Here is a 25,226-nt window from a genome sequence, read left to right as displayed (position 1 = left end):
ATGTGTTGTTTTTGTTATAAATGTGCTTGTCTTTCTTATGATTTGGTTTTGAATCCAAAAGCAAATAGCAGTTTTTTCACATTTTGGTTTTCTTTGTGACTTCTTAGTGAAACTACACAGTGAGACTGCTGCTTTCTAGTATATATACTTTTGTATATATTTCTATTTTTTTTTATATTTTAGTTCTTAGTCAAACACAAAGCCGTCTTTGAATTAAATAGGAAATAGGAAAAGGTCATAGGAAAAAATAGGAAATGATCATGTGTTTTACTTTGAAATACAATAATTATATGCATATGTTACAAGATAATAATAATAATAATAATAATAATAATAATAATAGCAATAATAATACGTTGTGCAATCTAATGATTAATTAAATACATTACATGCTTAATAAAAGTTTAAATTAAAATAAATTTAAAGAACATAAACACAACAAACACACACAATTATTGGCACCACTGCATTTAGTACCCTTTGTAACTGTATGTTATTTTTATATTCCAGTGTCCATTTAGCTTCGGCAAAAATCTGGTCTTGCTGCCTCACCGCTTTTCCTTTCAATTCCTTTCTCCTTTTAGAAGTGAGCAAGTGAGGAAGCAAATGAGTGAATGGCAACAGCTTTTGGATTAATTGTCATTTCATTATCTCACTGAGAGTTCAGCCGTGACCAAACTCACACAGAGCAATTTAGCACTTCACCAGTCCCGCTAGCCGCACCCGGAGGAAAGGGTGGGGGTGGCTGTAACTCTGAACGCTCGTACATTTCCCTCAAGCATCTCTCCTAAGTCTCTATACATTCATCGTATGTGATAGCCAATTAAAAAAGACAAGCCATTTTCTGTCTGTAGCCCTACATGTCGAATACACCCTGGAAATAAATTGAATCTTTAATACATCAACTGCTTATCACTGCTGTTTTAAGACTAAGTAAAGGAGTGATCAGTACAATCAGAGCTCAAGTGAGCAGAATTAAACTGTATTGTTCATTATCGAACTGGAGCTGTGTGCGCTAAACTTTAATGTATACCCTGAAGTCTCAAACATTTCACTATAAAACAATTCAGGCCTCAATAATAATAGTATTGCTTCCTTTATTATTATAGTATTTGATAGTAAGTTCTGGGTTTGGGTTCTGTTCTAACTTTGCTCTTCCTATTCTGTCCCAGCTACATGCTGTTTTGTGAAAATTGATTGTATTCAGCCCAAACTGCTTCAAACAGCTATCTATCTATCTATCTATCTATCTATCTATCTATCTATCTATCTATCTATCTATCTATCTATCTATCTATCTATCTATCTATTAAATGATCAATCGATCGATAGATAAATATAAAGATAATTTTCCTAGTACAAATAGAGTTTTTTAATAAATGTCACTCACCAGTAATTATGATAATCCACTTTGCGGGGGATTTTAAATTCACTTGAAAAAAACAAATTACCTGAATGGCCAACTTTAAAAAATGCTATTTGAAAAATAGAAGCTGACCTTGATTTTCTCTCTTTCCTAGATGAAAACGTAAGGACAGCATACTCACTGCCCCATTGGGAATGGGAACTGTAACAAGCACTAATGGAAACCCAGTGGGGCAGGGATCATGCTGCCCTGTACTCGCTCTATAAACATTTTTAGTGTAAGAGGAACAGTTAATGACAGGGTTGTGAGAGTTGCATTTCTTTTGCTAAATGTGCCAAGTAGTTGCATTGGAAATTTAGCTGGAACCTGCCAACCTTGATTAATGATATTAGTTTTTCTGTGTGTTTACACCATTATAGGGAATATTGAACAAAGTTATGTCTAAAAGTGCTCAGAGCAAGCTGCTCGATTGTATGCTGGATGACTGTATTGTGTTGATGCTCAGCTGTCTGTTCCAAGATTCCTCTAACAATTAACTAGATAGTGTGATGGAAATTTTCCATTACAATAGTCAAGTGTAATAACTTCTCATCTAAATTTGTTTGAATGTCATTAAAGTTATATTATTCTGCTACTACTACTACGACTACTACTACTACTACTACTACTACTACTACTACTAATAATAATAATAATAATAATAATAATAATAATTATTATTATTATTATTATTATTATAACAATGACAATAGCAATAATGGTTGATTTGTAAAATGCAAATCAAACATGCACTATAATTTTGTGGTGATAAATGACTTTGTTAGGAATAAAACCTATTATCTTATATATTCAAGTCTTTGGGGAAATAAAAAATATGTATATAAGAACGACCACATAAGCTTACTTGTGGTGGGAATGTATATCTAAATTAGGTAAACTAAACTGTAATCAAACGTTCAACTTCATCACCTGCAGTTCATGTTAAGTTGCTATTATCATAATGGTATGATATATAATAATAATGATACTATAATTGCTATTTACCACAAATTGCAAGTGATTTCTGCATAAGAAAGAAATCTGTACAGGGTTGTTGGACATGCACAATGATGCAGCACAGTGGAATTTGAATAGTCACAGCAATGTGTCCAACTATGTCATGCACATCTGCAGTGCAGAACAGGACCACAAGCCCATGTTTATTTGCTACACCACATCAGCTCAACTGGGACTGAATGTTTATGCAAATTTCACCTAAGCCGATTACATGCCAAGCAGTGTCACTGCAAATGCTACTTATTATACAGACTTCCAATTTTCCAAGCAGATAAGATACAGGCAGAATAATGTTATGTCAGTAATCATCCTTCTGCATTATTATGGTATTATAAAGACATTTTTCATGTCACACAAGGTAAATAGCTTTCCATACTGAGACTCAGTGAGAATCTATGTTTTATGACGGAAAAAACGTCCATAAAAAATTGCATGCAATGAACATTGCACAAAATAATTCAAGATTTTCAATAAAATATATAGCAAAAATGATTCTGTCTTCTTAATAATATAATTTCCTCTAGAGTTGTGTTGAAATTATTGACACCACTTGTTTTTCCAATAGCTTTTACTATGCAGAAATTGGTTGTTGTCTTTTTTAGGGGTTTGATTTCCTGGAGTATAAATAGAACGTTGCAACTATCAACTGTTAACCACCACCTCCATAAAAGCTGCACAAAAGCACTTCTGGGGAGAATCCCACAAGATGCAGTTTTGACATTTTTGTTGCTACACTTGGTGAATGTGTAGCAGTCAAACAATTACCAAAATAATCTTTTTGTTAATGTAAATCAGTTTGATGAAATAAGGTCATGTAACAGATTTATACCTACTGTAAGGTATGGTGGCATTTTAAGGCAGGGGTTCCAGGGGATCTGGAGAAGATTAATGATATAATTAAATCCTTTGAGTACAAGGATATTTAGACAAACCTGTTTTTTTTTTCCTGCATACTTTTATTTAAAATGATGACCCTAAAGATGTATAAAAAAAAATCAACAGAATAATGGTTACTCTAAGAAAATCATCATGCTATAGGCTTTTGTTATCAGAAATATTTCCTGAATTTAACTGGTCAGGGTCATCAGCTGGTGATTTATTCCATCTTATAGACACAGTTAACCTGGCTGAGGGTGCAAAATCTTATTGTCCATTAGTGGCAGACCATTGGCTCAAGAAGGCAGCCACTAGTGAATTTTGGCAACTAACAAAAAAGTGTGAACCAAGGTCTTGCCAGCCATCTTCAGTCCACAAGCTTGTCTATGTTGTCTAGCTGCTGAAATCTTTACAATTTGGCTAGAATGAGTAGTGGAGGAGGTAAGATTTAAAGCATGTGATGAGGCCAGTCATGAGCTTGGGCATCCTGTCCTACTTTTCTGTCCAGTTCTGCCAAAAAGAACCACAACTGGTTGACATTGCACTGGAAAAGAGATCTGTCTGTGCTTTGCCAAAACGTTCTCAGGTCTGGGTTGAGGAAGCTTGCTGTTACACTGTTGTCTGAGTGAAATGAAAAGAAATAATTTTTCTCAGAATTGGTAGTACATCCAGATGGACCACTCCCAGCAGTGTAGTTTGTTGACGCCATCTGACACTACCATTTGGCATGACACCACTAGCTTAGCCTACAAGTGTTTCTGTCTCGTATTGGTATTGGTGGTGGTTTACCACCAATAAGCTGAAGAACCATTGAAAATCCAATAGTTTAACTGCTGTGACTGCTGTCATCAGTCCTAACCTCAACAGATGCCAGTACCAAATGCGACATCTGGGTTGAATCTGATAAACAAGCATAATAACATCCACCATACATTTGACTTTTTTAGAGTCAATTGAATCAAGTCATTTGACTTGATTAGAGCTACTGCCATGGAGACCTTAGACCAACCTAGACCAATCCACAGACTAGCACTGGACCAGCATTGAACATGGCAAATCAGAATCCATCAGACAGCTAGAAATAGCTTCCTCATTTCCCAGTGATAAGGGGCAAGAATGATGACTAGCCATTGAAGACTGAGCATTTGATGTTAACATAGACTTTTCTGCACAGCGGATGTCCAATTCAGACACAGGGTTCTTAAGCTGGTCAGTGCAAAGGCTGTTAGCACATAACTAGAACCTATATTTAGCTCACTAGAGATTCACATACCGGTTGCATGGATGCATGAAAGTCTGGCAGCATGGTTATTTTGCCTATCCAGTAGGTATAGCAATATAGCAATTTATATAGAAAACACAGTTTTGAATTTGAAATCATTACCTGATACATGGGGAACTGGCTTGTCTGTTAATTATTATCTATCTATCAGCCTACAATGTTTACAAATGATATCCTTTTGGAAATCATGCCTTTACCTGCTTATGAAAGAAAAGCTTCTGTTAAATGTTATATACAAATGTGTGTGTCTTGATTCAGTCTTAATTATATACATTTATACTTCTCCTCTCCATCCTCAGCACAGTCAGGAAAATCACTCTAAAATAGAATAACAGTCCTTTTGTTGTCGAAAGCTCTTCTTTGTACCTCTTCACCTTATTCACTTTTTATTTTGCTGTTTTCCCTAAAAGGCAGTGGAAGCCAGGATGACACAGAATGAGAAGCGCCACAGGGAGTCTGGTGAGAGAGAGAGAGAGAGAGAGAGAGAGAGAGATGGTGAGAGTAAGAGAGAGGGAGAGGAGAAAGTTTAAGAAAGAAGCTGCAGAATCTGTGGTGACCAGCTGCAAGAGAGAAGATAGCAGAGAGCGGCTTTTAATTCTCAATCCCCACAGAGCCTTTGAAAATTACCAATCTTCTTATCACAGACGCAGGGCTGCTTATGCAAATTGTTGTAGAGTGGAACGTTTAAATGGAAAATTACTCGACAGCAGTTTTTTGCCTCCCCTCCACTCCCCCCTCCCTCGCTTTGCCTCTCTCTCTTTCCACATAGAAAGCCTGTTTCCAGTCTCAGATAAGAAGATGAATTGTGCTCCGTGCTTTGAAGCGCGTCAGGATTTAAAGACTCCAAGCCCAGCTCTGGTCTAACACTGCTGCTCTCAACCGTTTTGTAGTGAGAAACGAATGGAAAAAAGTGAAAAAGAAAAGCATTTCAAAGCATCATAAGTTCTGTGCTCCCAAACACGGGTGCTGCCTGCGGATGTCAAGTTTGAAAATATATATATTTAAATAGATCTACTCAGCACTTAAATGCACTTCCCAATTTCTGTATTTATCTATTTGGAGTTCTGGCTTAATTTATAAACATGACAAAAGTAGTGAGGAAGTGGGGAAAGGCAGGGGGTGGTAAAAAAAAAAAACTGTTGAGGAATATAATGCCAAATAACACTTGTGGCATTCTAGAAATACATGAAATTCCATCATGTAATCCCTTATCAGAGGCAAAGGATGTGTCAAGACCAGAATGTGTTACAAATACAGAACTGGCTCTGTAAACATCACTGAATTTGGATTTGTTTTATGCCACAGGACACACTATAAACAAAGTTTCAAAGTTCAGTTTATGTCAATATACAAAGGATATTGAGGTTCATGTTAATGTAGGTTTGTGAAAAACTACACTGAGGAAAAACAACTACACTGAGGATTCTACTCCACATATTTTTCATTCCACTTCACTGTGGTATTGCAGCCATGCTGCTGACTATTACAGACAGAAAAAATGAAAAAAACAAAACAAAAAAAAACATGCAGAGTACTAGGATCTATCCAGACAAGTGCAATGCATGGTAAGTTTAAGCAATTAACACTTACAGTTCACTGTGGCATGTATAAAAATGCTAAGCAGGCCCAGTTGACCTTAACTGTGGATCAGTGGAACAAGAGCTAAGTGATGTTGAAAGAAGGGTACAGAGGACAGGAGTTTTACTTACAAAGACTGTTCAACTAGTGTTTCAACAAGAACAATGACTAAAGTGATACTGTATGTGCAGTTAAATCTATGGGATAGACAACATGGGTAAATTGCGGTGGTTAAAATCATAAAGTCAATAACTATGGCATTTGTACATTAGTGTGATATGTAAGGAAAAACTGTTCTACAGTAGAATATCAGTGCTGGACATGATTAGACTGTGATCAGAATGTAGCCTGACTGCAAAAACAGCCAATTTACAAATATATTATTTTTTATTCATTTGTCATCTACCTATACACTAACATTTTTGTTGTCTGGGTTTGTTGGATAATTTTTAACTATCCAAAGAACCCTTGAGAAACTCTTTCTAAAGGTGTATGATGTGAAGGATGTTGAACTGAACTAATAGGAATGTAAAAATAAAATTAGTATAAAATTGTTAGACATAGCATCAGTATTTAAATGGGATCCTTCTTCTTCTTCTTCTTCTTCTTCTTCTTCTTCTTCTTCTTTTGGCTTTTCCCTTCAGGGGACATCACAGCGAATTGTCTCTCTCCACCTATCCCTATCTTCTGCATTCTCAACACTTGCACCCACTAGCCTCATATCCTCAGTTATTACATCCATATACCTCCTCTTTGGCCTTCCTCTTTGCTTCCTGCCTGGCAACTCCATGTCCAACACTCTCCTACCAATATACTCACTCTCCCTCCTCTGAACATGTCCAAACCATCTTAATCTGGCCTCCCTAACTTTGTCCCCCAAATGTCCAACATGAGCTGTCCCACTGATGTACTCATTCCTAATCCTCTCCAACCATGTCACTCCCAAAGAGAACCTCAACATCTTCAGCTCTGTTACCTCCAGCTCTGACTCCTGTCTCTTCCTCAGTGACACTGTCTCTAAACCATACAGCATTCCCCTTGATTCTGGCTGATATTTTTCTATCACACAGAACCCCCGACACCTTTCTCCACCAATTCCAACCTGCCTGCACTCGCTTCTTTAACTCTTTCCCACACTTTCCATTACTGGAGTGTTGACCCCAAGTACTTAAACTCTTGTACCTTCTTCACTTCACTTCTTCACCCTGTAATCTTACTGTTCCAGTTCCCTCCCTTTCATTCACATTAAATGGGATTCTGTGATTCAAAATAAAAATTTGTCAGTTGAACACAAGCTTTGTGGTCCCGTACCTGGAAAGCAACAATTCAGACACTAAACCTTATGAGAGTTTCATGAAAATGCTTTACAACATGTGCACTAATCCATACATTGCTAACCTACCTCATACTCTGGATATTGTGGGCTTTATTGATTTTTTTCTGTAGAGCATTGTTTGTAAATTAAATATATAGTGTCGTTATTTTATGCCTGTACTGTACTGATGGTCACCAACAGCCAGTACCAAATTCCTTGTGTGTGTAAAGACATACTTGGCCAATAAACCTGATTCTCATACTGATTCTAATACCGGAATTAATATTTACTTAGATACGATCTAATGATGAGTCAATGCATGTACTAATCATGAACTCACAATGAGCTAACCTTAACTACAACATGAGTTTTCAGAATTCATGCATAAACAATAATCGCTTCATATAAGTTGGTACATGTATTTTAGGTGATGTATAAATTAACACATAGAGGGAAACTAAATAAATCATGCACTATAAAAAAAAAAAAGTATATGAATTGAATGTACATCATTTCAAATTTGTCATATCCAGCGGTGTACACACACATCATTGGATGGCACTGGATTATTTAAATAATTTACAATGATCTTCCTTATTGAACATAGAAAGAAGCACAAATAATAAACACCAATCATTTCTCTTTAAATTGCATTTCTCTTTAAACCCCATAGTAGTATTAGTACATGCTCTGGACAACTTGGGTCCAGGACACTGCTCCTTTACCGGCAGGAGCGAAATGAATATAGTAACATTTATTCATTTAGCAGATGCTATTATCTATTACCATTTAAAATCATTGTTCTATGAGACTATTTTTTTCAGTGTTTAGTCTCTGATAAAGCATGTTTGATTTAGTTTAACACTACGTGCTCAGTAATATATTAACTAACCAACATGTACTAACCTTTACTAAAGGTGGTCATTATTCACACATGAATTCATAAGACTCACGTTGTAGGTTCAGTTAGCTTTTCATTAGCTTGTGATTAGTACATGCCTTAACTCATCATTAAGTATTAATACAGGTATTAGTGGTTGAATATTCATGCACTGTTTTGTAAAGAGTTACTGTTGCACTTGCGTATTGCTTTCTTACCAGCGACTCTATTATTGCTTACAACAATCCACCTTTACTTTATTGTCAGTATGGCAACTGTTAGATGTTATTTATTAATAATTGACAACAGCAAATATGTCTTGCCATCTCTTCTCCTGTTTGTGTCCACAGAAGCAGCTGAGAAAAAGGAAATGCTACTTACTAATTGGTGGAGTATTTGTTCTGATTCTCCTGATCCTCATCATTGCTTTGTCAACCAGAAACTAAAACAGGTAAGTCATCTGCCTCCTCGTCACTTCACAATACCAATACACTTATATGCACAATTAATACATTATCTTTTCCCTGTTGGGTAATCAGAAAGTTAAATGTGATCATCATTTTTCTTATATTTATATTACTTGCATTTGGTCATCAGAAACATCCACTCTTTGATAGCAAATATTTTTGTTTACTTTGTGCCATTAATTATGATGAAATAAAACACAGCTTATATAACATGTCATAAAAAAGAAGCACCAATTAGCTAACATGCAGAAATTAAGCTCTTGACATTCGTGTAACCTTATATAATAAATCATCGTGAAATTAGTCACTTAAAAGCTTGTTTCTGATAAAGTGACTCATGCTTGTATTTAACGTGTAATTTTTCTATAAAACAGTGTGGGCAGTTTCTGAATAATTTTATTCAGGAGGGATAAAATGAACTATTCTCTTGAACATACAGTATTTATCCATCAGTAACCAGCATCTCCTGTATTTAGTCATTTCCATTATCATTGCCTCATTATACATGGTTGAGGTGTGAGATACTTGGAGACAGACAGAGGACTTAGTCTGTTTTCACGAGATGGAACAGGAGATGTTAATCTGAGTGGTTGATCTCCTCTCACAGCCTCCTGTGAGAGATCAGGCTGAGTGACAGTCTGGACTCCTCGAAATATCGATCAACACACCCACTTATTTCTCCCTTTCTAGATAACCTGCACTGCTCGTCCTCTCTTTCCGTTTCTGTCTGGATTTTTATAAGAAGTCCTGCAAGTTAATAGTATCTGTATAGTATTTGTTTTATCAACCAAAGCCTGATATTAATTTATGAATGCATATATAATTACATTTTTTTATATTAAGAAATTAATTAATTAATTATTTGCCATATAATGGGCCTAATGCATTTTTATGGTTCACTTCTAACCTTTTTTTTTTAATGAACATGCTAATTTGTTTTTTTTTTCTTAGATTGTACATAAGATTATCCTCCTCAGGTTGATTGTCAAAGATCAATTATTACCTTCTTACAAAAATCATATTTGCAGTGGACATGGGATTTCAGTGTAGGCTCTGTGTAGCGTGTGGGGAATGGATGCATTCGGTTCGGCAGCCTGAGCAATAATGTCTGGTTCGCTGCCATCACAGGCTCTGCTGTAAGCCTGGCAGAGCTAGCCAACCTGCTGTGTACAGGGAACTAGCTCCAAAAGCAGTATGGATTTATAAAGAATTAACAGCTTTGAGTCTATGTAAACACAATGCGCTCTGTTCTGCAGTTAGCCTGTTTTCATTCATTATTTTATTTTTTGTCATCTGCTCTTTCTCTTGGCTGCTTAACCTTCAGTTTGCTCATAGTTAGGAGTCTGATAAGTTTTTTGTTTCAGGGCTGAACCCGAATAGAATTCATATAATAAATCATATAAATATCTATAGGATGCAATAAAATATAAAAACAATAACATGTAATCTACAAGATGGTTGTGATATGCACTGAAAGAGATAAGAGCACCAAAAGAAAGGACAGAAAGAAATAAAGCACGAGAAAGAAGGTCTGCTCAGAGGCACAGAAAGGCAGAAGGGGAAACACAGAGCCTAATATATCAGTTTAATGAGAGTGGCAATGACAGAAATAACTGTGGAACCGCTTCGCCTCTCAAATCAATAGCCTGGCGCTTTATGGCGCACTAAATAACGCAATAACTGCAGCCTGACACTTATTCCTGCAAATTATGTTACCAGTGCTGCCCTCACATCTTGTTTACAGAGTCATTTGGGGGAAGAGATTCTTCAATATGCATGTCAGTGCCATGCATTAACAGTAGTGTGTGGAGCCATTAAAATTGGGCCAATGAGGGACAGGCGATGGCTTGCTGAGTCACTCGGCTGCTAAAAATGAACCCTTAATGGTGGGACAATTGGCTATTGCTTTTTTCATTTCCATTTCAGTGACCACAATGCAATACAGACTGCTTTGAAAGTCTCTAGTGGACCATTTTTAATAGGAACACTAAAATCTTTCACAATCTCTATGACTTGGTTAGGAGTGTCCCTTGTAGCAGGAAAATTTTGGCTCCAGAATTAAGTGACCTCAGCAAATATTATGCAGTGTAAAATTGTACACTTTTATATATGCAGAGCTGTCAGGGAGCTAAGAGTAATATGCAGACTAAATACTCTAAGAGTCCATTGAGTGTCAGACACCATCCAAGGTGTCAGCAAGCACTGGATTTTTTTTTTTTTTTTTTTAGTAAATTCACATCTATATCACACATACACTCTTATAGATGAGACACTATTTTGTCGCTGACAAAGATGATTTTATTCCTTGCTGAAATTATATTGAGGTGATGTATACAAAGTGAAATAACTAAGTTGTATTTTTCTGATCAGTATCAGAGTAAACCTATTATAAGTAGCCTTTTACAGATTATAGTGGTGTGATCCTGCAGAGAGCAAAACAGAGAGCACAGTCTATTGACTTAATAGGAAGTGCTGATGACAGAAATAACATCCAACAGAAATATCACATGTATTATACTATTTTCTGTATTTTTGTAGTACTCACACACTTCCCAGTCCACACAGACAGATGTCTCTAAGTAGAAGGGTACATGGCCAACACGCTTCCCTGAGTCTACCCAGTACAGGTCTGCATGACCAGGCCAAGTTTCAGTTTGACCCTTATCCAGTGTGTGGCTGACTGCTGAGTGTGGGATTAGTGAGCCAGCATGTGTCTACACCATCCACCACGCCTCACTCTCAGCCTGCCGTGTGGGCTGCATTCATACTGTGGAGTCAGACGCACTCTTCGAGTGAAAGGACATCAGACAGAAGCTGCTGTGCCAAAGGGGCACGCTTCAGTAGGATACAGGGTTAAAGCCACCCTGTCAGCTAGTGTTTACCTCCAGCAGCCCTCAGGATCCTTTCAACTCCTTTCTCATCCTCTGCTTTTATCCGCTCAGTGCACGCTAGCAGAAAAGCTGTACGCTGCATCGGCAGATGGTATTAGATGGATTTTGCTGGTGTTTCTACGTAGAGTCAAGTGTTGGTTTGTTTAATCTTTTATTTATTTTTTTCTATGTCAAATGCAACATTGCAAACTGAATAGAGGCAGTTTCTTGCTTTGTTCTTTACATCTTAGGTTTCTAAGCCTTTTTTTTTTTTTTGCTAGCAACTAAACGCAGCTAACATAGCCCATTATTTACAGCACTGCTTGAAATGGCAATCTGCTGAACCAAAACCACCAGCCAGTACAGTGGTCTTCAGTGGTCATGTAGTACTGCTGCCCTGCATGTTTTACTGTTTTGCCTGTTCTAATACACCAGCGTGTTAGGGTGGCAGTGGTAGCTCAAGTGGTTAAGGCTTTGGGCTGTTCGTCAGAAGATTGGGGTTCAAGCCCTAGCACTGCCAAGTTGACACTGTTGAGCCCTTGAGCAAGGCCCTTAACACTCTCTACTCCAGGGGTGCTGCATCATGGATAACCCTGTGCTTCGACCCCAAAGCTGGGATATGTGAAGAAAGATTTTCCCTGTGCTGTAATGTATATGATTGAACTAAAATAAAGGCTTCTTCTTCATTGAAATAGAAGTGGCTTTTTCACCGGCAGGGGATATGTACTGCGAGACCAGGTCTGGGAACCACTTGACAAGTGGGCTTGCCCAGTGCATTATAAAGTTAGTACTTGGGCCTTATGTGGATGCTGGTTCTCAGGAAAAACACCTTAATATATGCAATTTGCTATTTGTAGAAAGTGAGATAAGAATCACAGCTTTGTGTTTTTTAAGCAAAATTTGATTACTGACACAGACAGCTTGCACTCACAGCCTCACACACACAAGGCGAAAAGCAGCAGCTGATCACTGGTTCTCTTTGGCAGGCATACGACTTTCCACTGCCTTTTTATTCCACTTTTGTTCTCACATTACACAGTCAATCTGTTATTTGGTTGTTTTATTTCACCTTTCAAGAGGGTGTATTTTCTACAGTGTTAATAAAGTTTCTCTGTTAAAATGCATTTATTTATTTATTTGTTTGTTTGTTTGTTTGTTTTGTTTACATTAATTCATATGGTTGACACTTCTATCCAGTGGTCTAGTTTTTAGACAAGATACAGTTGAGCAATTGAGGGTTAAGGATCTTACTCAAGGACCGAACATTGGCAGCTGGCCGTTGCTGAGATTTAAACTTTCCAATGAGACACCACTTTCCATATCACACACTGACCAGGAATCAAACATGGCCTGTGGCAGTGAAAGCACAGAATCCTAACCAATAGACCACAGTATCACTGAATGATTGGCTAGAAAATCAATTCTTAAAGATTATGTCTAAGAGAGCATGAACCAAACTTTGGTGTCTGAGTTAAAGTGTTTGAACTTTAGTCTGCAATATTTTTTATTTAATTTTTAGACTTTCTTATGCTATAAATACTTTACAGAGACTTTGGCTGCAATTCAAGCACCATGATGAATATTAAAGAATTAAAGTTTAGGCAGAATTTTTTTATATATTGCTGCTGAAGCTGGTTTATTAAAACATTGCAGTCAGGATCCTAAATAAAGAGGCTTATTTAAATGATTTTATAAAATCTAGTTGTCAACACTGAGCTGGATTTCTGATGAGACATTGCACTGATGAGAGGAGGAAAATCAAGGAGGGTGAAAAAAAAAAAGAATATTTTAGGATCTTACAGAACTTAGGCCAGAGCACAGGGGGCCCCATGATGCACTACCCATGGAGCTTGATACTGAAAGCCTCATGTCACAGTTCACTACAAGATGAAATAATACTTTTTCTGGAGTCTGTTCATAAGTAGTGTGTTCACACCTAGCAACAATTACTGTAGCCAGTGTAACTATGTTTTGGGGAGTTATGACCAAACTGGAGAATGCAAAGGAAATCCATAGCACCTTATATAGAAAGTTCCTTTGTTAAAATGGAACTACTAGCTAACAAATCAGCAGTCACCTTTTTCATTTTTATTAGTTTACTGCAATCAAGTAAAAAATTGAAGTGGTTACGCTTTGTTTTATATTGGCACTTCATGTGTCAACTTTTAACTAGCTTCCTAGACTCTGAACAGTTGACACATCTATTCTGATCTTGAAGCAGCAAATGATGCCTATTCCTCTGTCCATTTGTCTTTAAGCACTCAGTCTCTGGTCTGATGAGCTGCCGTCAGCTAAATAATTTACACAAATGTGACTGGTTCAGCTGCAAAGGAGCAGATTTTTAGTTGTTGAAGAATGATCAGATTTTATACAATTATTGGTTCTGATACAGTATTTTTCAAGAACTTGGTTCTGTCGGCTGAAATACTATGCTAAATCTACATTTGGAACAGAGTCTGGCAGTTGATAACACCTGGTCACAGATCCTAACTGATTTTTGTAAAATTCTTGCTAAAGGATTAAATATTGTATAGCTCCTTCATTACTGGCATATACTGGTGTTAGACAAGAAAAGAGACTCATGGTTCCAGACTTATTGTTAAGTGCTTACCTTAGACCTAGAATGGTTAATCCACTCATTTACAATGAAGTGTGACAAGAAGTTCTTTGTGGATTTGTGGGTAAACTCACCTCATGCAAATTCCAAACCACATTAGCTTTGTGGAACTAGTTTGCTGCTCTGAGATTAATGGCAGGGTGACTACTTGATTTAATGGGGTTATTTCATTGCTTCCAGGCAGGAATAAACAACAAAGTTAATTCAAGACATTAGTCACTCTCTTTTCTGAGTGAGAGAAGTTTCTGAGTTCACTTCTGACTTGAACCACATGGTCAGTAGTCTTGTTGGTCCATAAAAATTGGTGACTGTCAGCATATGTTTGCTACCATCTGTCTTTTCCACATGATCTTTGATGAGTGGGTTGAAATGTCAGTTTTTGGAAATGCCTGTCAAGAGGCCTGTAGCCCGTAGCGTGATAAGAGATGACACTCACACACACACACACACACACACACGTGTGTATATATGTATCTATATATATATATATATATATATATATATATATATATATATATATATATAAATTAAAAATTACAGTACAATATAGTCAGGCATCCTCCTTCTGTTCTTTCTGTTGCCATCATCTTTAGGAAGCACTTAGACATAAAGCTGATTGGATGTGCTTGGCTCCCCAGAACCTCAGATGAAGGTTTAAGCTGTCAGTGTAGTAGCATGATCAGCACTCAGAACTGCTCACACTCCGATGGAAAGAGCTGGGCTGATGGCACTCAGAGTGCACAGCACCATACACAGCTTGACTTTTTGTGCGTAGTAAAGGGGGAAATGGCCTTTCAAGAACTTAAAGAAAAAGCTAACCACAGACTACAGGGGCTCATCTGCCCACATTGATTTGCCCTGAAAGGCATTTGACTTCTAAATCACATTTTAATTTGGCTTCAGAAAAACAATCCATCTGCTCAGGCCTGAAGTTAAATACTATCTGATGTGTAAATTGTATTGTTGATTATTATGTTGTGTTCATCCTTCCATGATAAGATTTATGTTTAGTTATTTAACATTAAAGCTACACTATCTGAATTTCATACCTGTTAACATATGTTTGTAGGTCTTGAATTTCTCATCCTCCCAGGGCATTCAGAAGTGTGAGCATGGTGTAGGATGTCCTCGAGCACAGCCCCCCCCCCCTCCCTCTAAGGCTTAGTGCTGATGGGTGGAGGTATGGTTGGCTGGGAGCTAGTGAATGCTGGAGATCCTCCCTGTGGTGGCTTTGATGTGCATATCGCCAGCAGAGACTGGATCTTGGCCTGAGAAGCAGTCTGATTGGAGGGAGTACTCTGATCATTTCAAAGTGGTGTTCTTTCCCTACCTGTTACCCCTTTCTCCCCTCCATTGTGTCTTCCCTTTAGTCCACTACATGTGGTTTTATCAGTGAGTTTCCCTCTCTTTTCTGTAATTTTCAATCCTTTCACTCTTTTTTTCTTTCTTCCCCTAGTTATTTTCCTCTCCACACTCTTTCTAACTCTCCTCCCACTCAGTTGTTGTTCTTAGCCAACATTCCCACATAGTGGTCATGCTTACATCAAGTCTGATGGACAGATTTGTTTCTATAAGCAAACACCCTATAGATGTTCATCTGTGCTCATACTGTTACTGTCTTTCTTTGTCTTTGTCTTTTTCTTCTTTTTTCATGTCCTTGCTCACTCGTTATCTCGTCCCCTTTTTGGCAGAATATCAGTTCACAATTTCCTTTTGTTTGTGTCTTAGAACTACTTATGAGAAGTATTGTCACAGTTATTTTGCAGCTTTTGAAACAATATTGCAAAACATGATATGTGGCAATAACAATTATGTGGTGAGAGCAGTAATGCCATTCCATAAAGAATATTGTGCAACAGCTGCTGTGAATGTTATATCTGTGTCAGAGAATGAATGCACACTTTAAATGGTGTATTCAGAAGATACTGTGATAAAGAAATCCTCTATGTGTAGAGAACTGATATTATAATGATTTATTAACCAGACACAGATGACTTGAATTGCTAAGACCACACATATGATAATGGAAAACCTCAATCGATTTACTAAATTGCACAAATGTGCAGGAGAAGGGGTGGGGGGTTGGGGAGTTGGAGAGGGGGGGGGGGTGTAGGTGTTGCTGTGGATGCTTGAGCAACTAAACCTGGAATCTGCTATCTGTCACTTTACATCATGTGACTTGCTATTGCTTTACAGCTGCATCCTTACATCTGCACTCTAAATCTATGTAATCCATCTAAATAGATTAGATATAAATAGTGTCTTTAATGTTTTGCCAGATTGGATGCATGCAAATTTATGTAATAAATGCATGCTGTTCAGTTGCATTTCAACATATTATATATCATTTTAGCTAGAGATTTCATTCAAAGCACCAAGTTGCACTGGGGCAAGTTTCATCTAGTGGAATGAAAATGGCAGGCTTGGGAAGTGAGACATGGTAGCTTGGGAATATGCAATACTGACACAGTTGTGGTTTTTAGGTTACTTTAAAGGCAACCATGTGTTGGATTACTTTTAATAGGCTGATGTAGTGAGGCATAGGTTTTCTACAAATCCCAAATGGTCAGAGTCGTAAGTTCATAGCCATACCTAGTCACCTGGTTCATATGTGGGAGTCTCAGAGCTCTGTCAGCAATTTTATTTGCTTTAGTGTTCTGCAGACATGTTAAAATAAGAGTTCAGCTGTTTCAAATGCTGTAGCAAGTTGAGTAAGCCTGAGGGATATTGAAAAACTGTCTATGACTAGTAGTGTGGTAGTTTGGCCTTGAGATGAGGACAAATCTGTGATAAATTCATTAGTGCAATGGGACCATGGACATTGTGGGGCTGGTAAGGTGAGGAATTTACAGCTGGTAGACAACAGGGAAACACAGTCTGGATGTTAATTGGCTATGGTTTAATGGACCACTGAATATCATATAACAAGGTTTCACACTGGTATTTGCTAATAAGTAGTAAGTGGGTCTATGTGAGAGCTGGTTGACCAGTACCCAGAGAGGTAAGAGTCCAGGAGATTAGACATGATGGCTTTAGTTCGGCGTGCCTGCGCAATCTGGCAGGTAATTTCCCAGCTAATGGTAAAGACAAACTATGACTTGATAGTGCAAGGTGGTGTTGTTTATCATTACTTTGGGACTTGCTGGTACAGGCATAGTTGACATTCTTGTAACCAGAACAATATTATATTGTGAAATTTAACCAGAAGAAGGTGATCTGTATGCTTAGGATTAGAGTTCTGGTGAAGACTTGTTTCAGGGGGGTGAACATGTGGGTTGTTTTGAGGTTTCTTAGTAGTTTATTGGGTTGTCCCCTAGGGCATCATATGAGGGGGCTTAAAATAGTACTGAAGATTCAGATAAAACATAAGTAAAATTTTGATGATCCTAAGAATCAATGCATGTCTTTGATACTTTGGGGAGTAGACATTTCTGCTACAGCCTGGACATTGGCATGATCCATGATGATACTTGACACTTTGACTTATAGAGTACCTCATAAATGATTTTTGAGACTTCTCTTTCTGGTCAAATAATTCTACATGGGTCTCTGAAATACCATTTTTATGTGTTGGATGGGCTGGGCTAAGGAATTCAATTAGATCAAGATGCCATTGATGTAAGGAATCACAAATATTCAAGATTCAAGATTCAAGAAGCTTTATTGTCATTTCAACCACATATAGCTGACGCAGTACATAGTGAAATGAAATAACGTTTCTCCAGGACCTGGTGCTACAGAAACATACAACATAAAGATCAAACACAAAAAAAACAACACAGAGCTAGGACAGAAGTTTGTCTTAGCCACATAAAGTGCACAGTGTGCAGCTAGGTGCAAACAGAGCGAAGACAAGACAGTGCAAAAATAATAAATACAAACAAAAGGCAACACAAAAACACAGGACACTTAGTGCCGAAAAGAAAGAAAAGAACATGTGTAATGGAATATAAGTGAAATGAAATGAAATGATGTAAAAAATATTGTGCAAAAAATACAACAGCAGTAGTTGAGGTAGTGCAAATAGAAATAAACATAAATATAACTATAGCAGCGTATGACAGGTAGAGGTAGTGCAACAAGTAATAAACAATTTTAATTGTGTGTGTGTGTGTGTGTGTGTGTGAGTGTATCCATCCAGGTGAGAGAGAGAGTGTGTGTGTGTGTGTGTGTGTGTGAGAGAGACAGAGAGTTTTGTACAGTTCAGTCTTAAGTGTGTGTGTGTGTGTATATGTGTGTGTGTATGTGTGTGTGAGAGAGAGAGTTTTTCTACAGTACAGTTTTCTACAGTTTATTCCCAGCATGTCTCTGAGTACATCATTAATGAATACTAAGGGGTCATTGACCAGTATATATGACCTTGCTAAGCATTCATAATGTCCCGAGTTTGTCTGTCTTTCACTCACGTATAACCTCCACTTTGAACAACAAGCTACAGGAAAGCTGGTGGCTGTTTTTGGTTTTGAGATTTCAGCACTGATGGTACTAGAGATAGCTATCAATATTTTACTGTAATTTGGTTCAGAGCACAGTAATCTTTGTAGGGATGAAGACCACCCACATGAAGTAGATGCTACCATGACGGAGCTAGGGTTTATCATTACTTGCAGATGGGTGGTAAGCATAGTATATTTTGCAGAGATGTGCTGTTACAGGAAAACCTGCTGTGCCCACATTTTTAATAAAGTCTTCCTTGATAAAGGTAGTAGATGAACATAAACGCAGGTTTATGGTTTTATTTAATATAAATTAGGTTGACAAACAAAAGAGCTAGCCAATACTCAGAACATCAGACAGACATACAGGCATAAACAAGACAAGGCTAAAGGAGAAAATGATAAGCAGGCTATGCTCAAAACAATAAGGCAAAACAGGCAGAGAATAAAGATTTGCAATCGTTGCAGGCACAATGCTGGAGCAAGACTTTGTAATAACACAATGAGAGTCTGGGTTATTTATGGGAGTGAAGGTGATTGCAAACAGATGAGTTCCATTAGTAATCTGATGATTGTGAATGGGGAATAGGTGCTTGATAAAGCTGATAACACTGTCACTGGCTGGGGATCATGAGCATAGTACACTGCAACTTTGGAAGTGAAAAACAAAAATATTTATTATAAATATTTAATAAATTATAAACAACATAAAACAACATGTTCTGCTTGAATATTGGTTGCTTTAGTTCAGCAGCATATGCTGTAGTTGGTGCTTTAAATTCTTGATCCTTGTTCCCCTTTTTAACTTTGAGCACCTGTTCCTGTAACTGTGTCTGCATAGCCTTGCAATATACTGCACTATTTAGGAAGTTTTGACATTTTGTAATTAGGTCTTGAAGTGTAGCGTAGAATACCAAGTGCACTCTACATATCCTACAGTGTACTGTAACTTTTCAAAGTCTTTAGAGTGGGGAGGTCCTTTGCTGTTTCGATCTTTTACTGTCCTTTTGCTGAGAAAAGAAGGTAGGTCACCACTTCAGGGACACAGGGTAGGACACAGTGTAAGATCAGAGTAATCATGTGCTAAGATAATCAAACACATTATATACAATGTGTTAAAATATTTTGTGGATATTCTATTATTTTGCCTGTGTAACCTAAAATTTCATATCATGCTGTTTATTTGACTAAAACAATAGAAATTTCTGTTTAACCAAAGTGTTCTTCTAGACTTACTAGAGTATAAATTCTTGTTTCTCACCAATCTCCTACACAGCACCACTTCCCTAGGCCTCTTTAAATTCTGTCCCCACAGTTGTGGGAACCTGGTGTGTGTGTGTGTGTGTGTGTGTGTGTGTGTGTTTTGAGCATGAGGGGTTCACTGAAACATGGCCTGGGGATGTAGTGACAGTAGAGAGAATGCGTCATGGCTATCACTCCTTCAGAAAAAGGCTGTTGGTTCACTTGCTCTTATTTCATGGACTGTGCTTTCCCTGCTTTCCCATTCCTCTCTCTCTCTCTCTCTCTCTCTCTCTCTTTTTCTCTCTTGCTCACTTCCCCCAGTGGAGCAGACGCAAGGTGTATAGAGTGAGGGAGTGTAGTGTTTTTGTGTCTGAAGGGAATGGGAGGAAGGTAATAGATGTGTGATGTAAAAGTAAGGTAATGTCATAGGCAGTGAAGCAGAAAAGTAAAGCTGGGCAAGATGGACTGAAGCTGAGTAAGAGAAACTGGGCATATGGGAAAATGTACAGGCTGCTTAGCCATGTACCTCAATGGAAAAGTTCTGTTGAAACTCAATACATATTCAGGTCATTACCATTGTACAGATTGATGGTCATGAGAACAAATGAGAAGGAAGAATGTTGCTGCTGTTGTAACTCTTATAATTTGTGCCACTTTTCATTAGGCCGTGCTAAAATGTTGTATAGACATATGATATATTTAGACTTCAGACGTCACACTACACATCAACTACACACTTAAGCCCTACACAGACATTTGCATGGGATTTGTGCAAGTTTGACAAGAACAGAAGAATGTGTCAGATATGCACAATTCTAACCTTGAACTTATGCCGTTTTTATTTTTAGCACCGCTGACAGTTTGATGTACCCATGTCATACCAAAGTATATCATTCTGGAATGTATGCACAATATAAAAACATAGGCATTATACTATGGGTAGGTACCATATTGTTACATTGAACCAAATATACAGTCATTTGTTAGAATTAAAAAAGGACTACACAATACAATAGTTATATTAGATGTATAATACAAGTCATTTTTGCCATTGTCTTATTAATAATACTGTATTAGGGTTTGTTTGTTCGTTTGTTTTTGGGTTTTTTTCATTTATATGTTACAGTGTAATATATTTGACAGCAAAAAATATTTTACTTTTATCCTTCACTGTCCTTTTTTATACCTGTTTTTTGGGGGACTTAAAGACAAGTGCTTCAGTTTAAAGACAGTGATCCAGATGCTGTTGTGAAAAACACAGATGATTTTATTTCTAAATCATCTGATCTCAGATGATTTTATACAAGAAAAATTGGAATGGTGTGCCCAGAAAGCTGCTGCACATCCCATCTCTGAATATGCATAACTTTCTCCACTTAAACATGCCATTCAATTTTGGACAAAAGTTGCAGACTTTGAATACAGCCCACTAATACGTATTACTTTACAGTCAATTAATAAAAGGAAAAGAGGTAAAAAAGATTTGGTGCACGAAATATTTTTTTTTTTACCCATTCTGATGTGATTCTCTTCAACAGATCCTGTTGCTGCACTGCTGTGACCTTTCCTCAGCCTTCCACAGGCCATCCTGTGTCTTTCTCTCTTATCTTTTCTGTTTGTGCGCTTGCTGTTTTATCTGTGTTCTATAATTGAGAAAGAGATTGGGGGATTTTATGTCAGGGGTATCAAGAGATTTTAATTCCAACCTAGCAGAAACAACACCTGATTCTACTTTCTTAATCAGTTCATCTTAGTGTTCAAACATCTGTTAGGTCTGAAACCTGCTTGGCTGGTTGAAATGAAAACCTGCAGCCTTTTGTGGATGATTAGACACTCTTGTTTTTAGTGATAGTAAGTTATTTTAATTAGTACTTCTTTCCTCTTCAGCTCATATTAAATAACAAATGACAAATGGATATATACTCGCTGGTTAATTTAATAGAAACACCTGTACACTTGCTATTTTTTTAGTTATCCAATCAGCCAATCGTGTAGCAGCAGCACAATACAATTTATACAGATATACAGATACAGCTCAAGAGCTTCAGTTAATGTATATATTAAACATCACAGTGAGAGAAAATGTGATCTATGTGACTTTAACCATAACATGGTTGTTGGTATCAGATGGGGTGGTTTATCTATTTCAGAAACTGCTGCTCTCCTGGGAACAATCTCTAGACTTTCCAAAAAAAGGAAAACAAAAACCATCCTTTATAGAGGGTTTGCAGGCTACGAAACCTTCTTGTTATCAGAGAGATCAGAGGAGAATACCACTCTGGAAAAATAGTAACTCAAATAAGCTCTTTACAACCATGTTGAACAAAAAAAGCATCTCAGAAAGCAAAACACATAAAACCTTGAGGTGAATGAGCTACAAGAGCAGAAGACCACATCAGGTTCCACTGATGCCAAGAGGTAGTCAAGAGCAGACTCATCAAAACTGTTTCAATATCTTTTGAGCATGCTGAGATGCCTTTCTGCTCACCCTTCTGGCAGTTCAAAACAATCTGGTCATTCTTTTCTGACCTGGCTTTTGTTTCCACTCACAGAACTTTCACTGACTCACTGTTTTTGGTTTTTCACACAATTCTATGTAAACTCTAGGGTTTATTTTGTGTGAAAATGTAGCAATTGCTGAAATACAATTCAGCAATTTCTGAGATCAGCAATAGGTGAAATACTCAAACCAAACCAAACATGGTAAAATCATCCATGCCACAATCAAGTCACACACTTCTTTCTTCATTCTGATGTTTGATGTAAAGATTACCTAAAGCTCTAAATCTGTATCTGCATGATTTTATTTGTGATGCTGCCACATGACTGCCTGAATGTGCAGAGGTAACCCAACTAAAGTGGACATGAGAGCATGTTTCAGTTATCTTTCTTTATACCTTATATATATATATACATATATATATATATATATATATATATATATATATATATATATATATATACATATATATATATATATATATATATATGAAAACAAATGTTAAATACTTATTTTGGAAATGACTGAGATTCATTGATGTTTAGCAGGGTTTTTGCTAATGTATTTGTTTCTATACCATATGATAAATTAAATAGTGCCATGTGAAATACACCAGCTTTTTCTTAATTATTTTGTATAGATAAAAATAACCTTGTGGAAATGTTTCATATAAGCCTTCAAAATGTTTCATTCAATCATGGATGTCCATCAGGGGCTTATTTCAGGGCATTTTTACTCACAACTAATGACATTGAAAGTCTTGAGTCCTGTTTCTACTTCCTGTGTCTGAAATTGCCCTAGGCAACCATATTTCAACAATAGCTTTTCAAGGCTATAGTTCAAATAAAACTGCAACAATATATTGTTTACACAGCATTCTGAAACCAACAGAAAACATGGGTTTGGCAAGTACAGAGTAGCTAATTTTATTATGCTGTCCACTTCTGTAATTACAGCCCACATGCCACTTTTCTTTTTAAGTAATGTCTGGCAATTACTGTATCCTTATTATAATTAAGCAGAATCATGGAAATCTGTGCTATTTTAAACACTCATTAATACATCCACTTTTCCAGAAGTTTTCTCTCACACAACATCAAACAGAGCCACACAAACTCTCAGCACATGACAGTTCAGGAAGTTGAAGAATAAAAAAGATATAACTGAGAAGTTACAGGTTTGTGAGTCAGCCTATTGCTAATCAATAAAAGACATGCATATTTCCCCTTTTTGCTATTTGCCACATTTAGATTTATACCCTGTTGTCATTCAGAGATACAGACATCATTTGATCTCTAAAACGATTATGCTTCTTCTGGTGTGCGATCCCTGAAGTTTAAAAAAAGAAAATAAGACACTACATTAGAACTATGGATACGGCCTCTTTCTTACATGAATGTCTCATTTTATAGGGTTGAGTGAAGCTTAACAATAATACAGAGTGTACTACTTTTTCTTAAGTGAAATGTGTAAATATACTCAAATATATACCCGCAACTGAGCAGCCACAGATCAAATGCTTCAGATACTATTCAAATAAAAAATCAAGATGGAGGAAAATAAACCTGACTGTGTAATGATTGTTAGTGCCAGATGGGCTAGTTTGAGGAACTGTTCTTTTTTGCTTTTCATTCACAGCAGGCTCTAGAATTTGTACAGAAGAGTGCAATAAACAAAAAAACATCTAGTGAGCAGAAGTTCAGCCAGCAGAATCTTGTTCATGAGAGAGGTTAGAGGAGAATAGTCATGCTATGGCTTGACAGGAAGTCTATGGTAACTTAAATATGTGCTTTTTACTACAATGGTGAGGGGGAAAAAGCATTTTATAATACACAACATCAACACATCAAACCTTGAGGCAGACAGGCTACAACAGAAGAAGACCACACCGGGTGTCACTTATGTCAGCCAAACACAGGATTCTGAGGCAACAGTGGTCCCAGGCTTGCTGTAACTGGACAGTTGAAGATTAGAAAAAGGCAACATTTTTTGAAGTATTTGGAATCCTGTGCCCTGTGTCTTGGCTGACAAAGTAGGAGCAGATGTAAATGTGTTTCTATTAAAGTGGCAAGTAAGTTACATTGTCAATAACATTATAATAATACGTTAAAGAAAAGTGTAACCTTGCATAGTTATCTGTGACTGCTCCTCATGGGATATCTGCAATTTGCATAGAGATTGTAGGTAAAAATAGAAACTGGAAGATGCTGACTAGTTTTTTTCTGAATCCATCTTTATTTCCATCTTTATTTGGATGTTAAAGCATTGGCTAAGTGGCAGGAATGGTGCATCATTAGCCTCTCTCTCCTTCTCCCATTTGCGCCTGGGCTAGTAGAGGATAAATCACTGGGTTATTGCTCCTTGAGGCCTCATGAATCAGACAACCCTCCATGGTGGGAAATTAAAGGCTTTCTAATGGGCTGAGCTGCAGGAACATATTGCATTGTGAACACAATGGCTACCCTTCACATACTGATTTGTGCATCTAGTTCTGCCTCACAAACCTTGCAATTATGAATGCAACAAGTTGTCTCAGCAAGATTGAGTGGGAAGGGCATGGATACATTTGAGTAATGCTTTCAGTCTGGCAAAGTCCAACTGCCAGTTGTTGTCCAGCAGAATTGTTGGTATTCTTGTCAAGTTTTATAGAGTGCATTGACTTTCAGAAAACTCTAGACCACCAATACATAGAGGAAAGGGCACATTGTTACTGATAATTCTTTGGTAATTTACAACTGGCT

At 37.2% G+C, this 25,226-nt stretch overlaps 1 protein-coding gene across 2 annotated transcripts in view; it reads left to right on the top strand.

Annotated features, from left to right (window-relative positions):
* The window catches only part of tsnare1 (T-SNARE Domain Containing 1), a 157,340-nt gene that overhangs the window by 104,279 nt on the left and 27,835 nt on the right, over positions 1 to 25,226 (top strand). The window contains exons 11-12 of one of the 2 annotated variants that reach the window (XM_058400930.1): positions 8,704 to 8,804; positions 21,524 to 22,916. In XM_058400930.1, coding sequence (XP_058256913.1) covers positions 8,704 to 8,799 — 96 coding nt within the window. In that variant the 3' untranslated portion in view covers positions 8,800 to 8,804; positions 21,524 to 22,916. Of the gene's footprint in view, positions 1 to 8,703; positions 8,805 to 21,523; positions 22,917 to 25,226 lie in introns of those variants that run through there. The other variant, XM_058400940.1, reaches the window with a different exon arrangement.

Source organism: Hemibagrus wyckioides, linkage group LG01, assembly GCF_019097595.1.
Source record: "Hemibagrus wyckioides isolate EC202008001 linkage group LG01, SWU_Hwy_1.0, whole genome shotgun sequence".
In the NCBI taxonomy this organism is placed as follows: Eukaryota; Metazoa; Chordata; class Actinopteri; order Siluriformes; family Bagridae; genus Hemibagrus; species Hemibagrus wyckioides.
The sequence above is the reverse complement of the archived record's forward strand: the minus strand, read 5'-3'. Positions and strand labels throughout refer to the sequence as shown.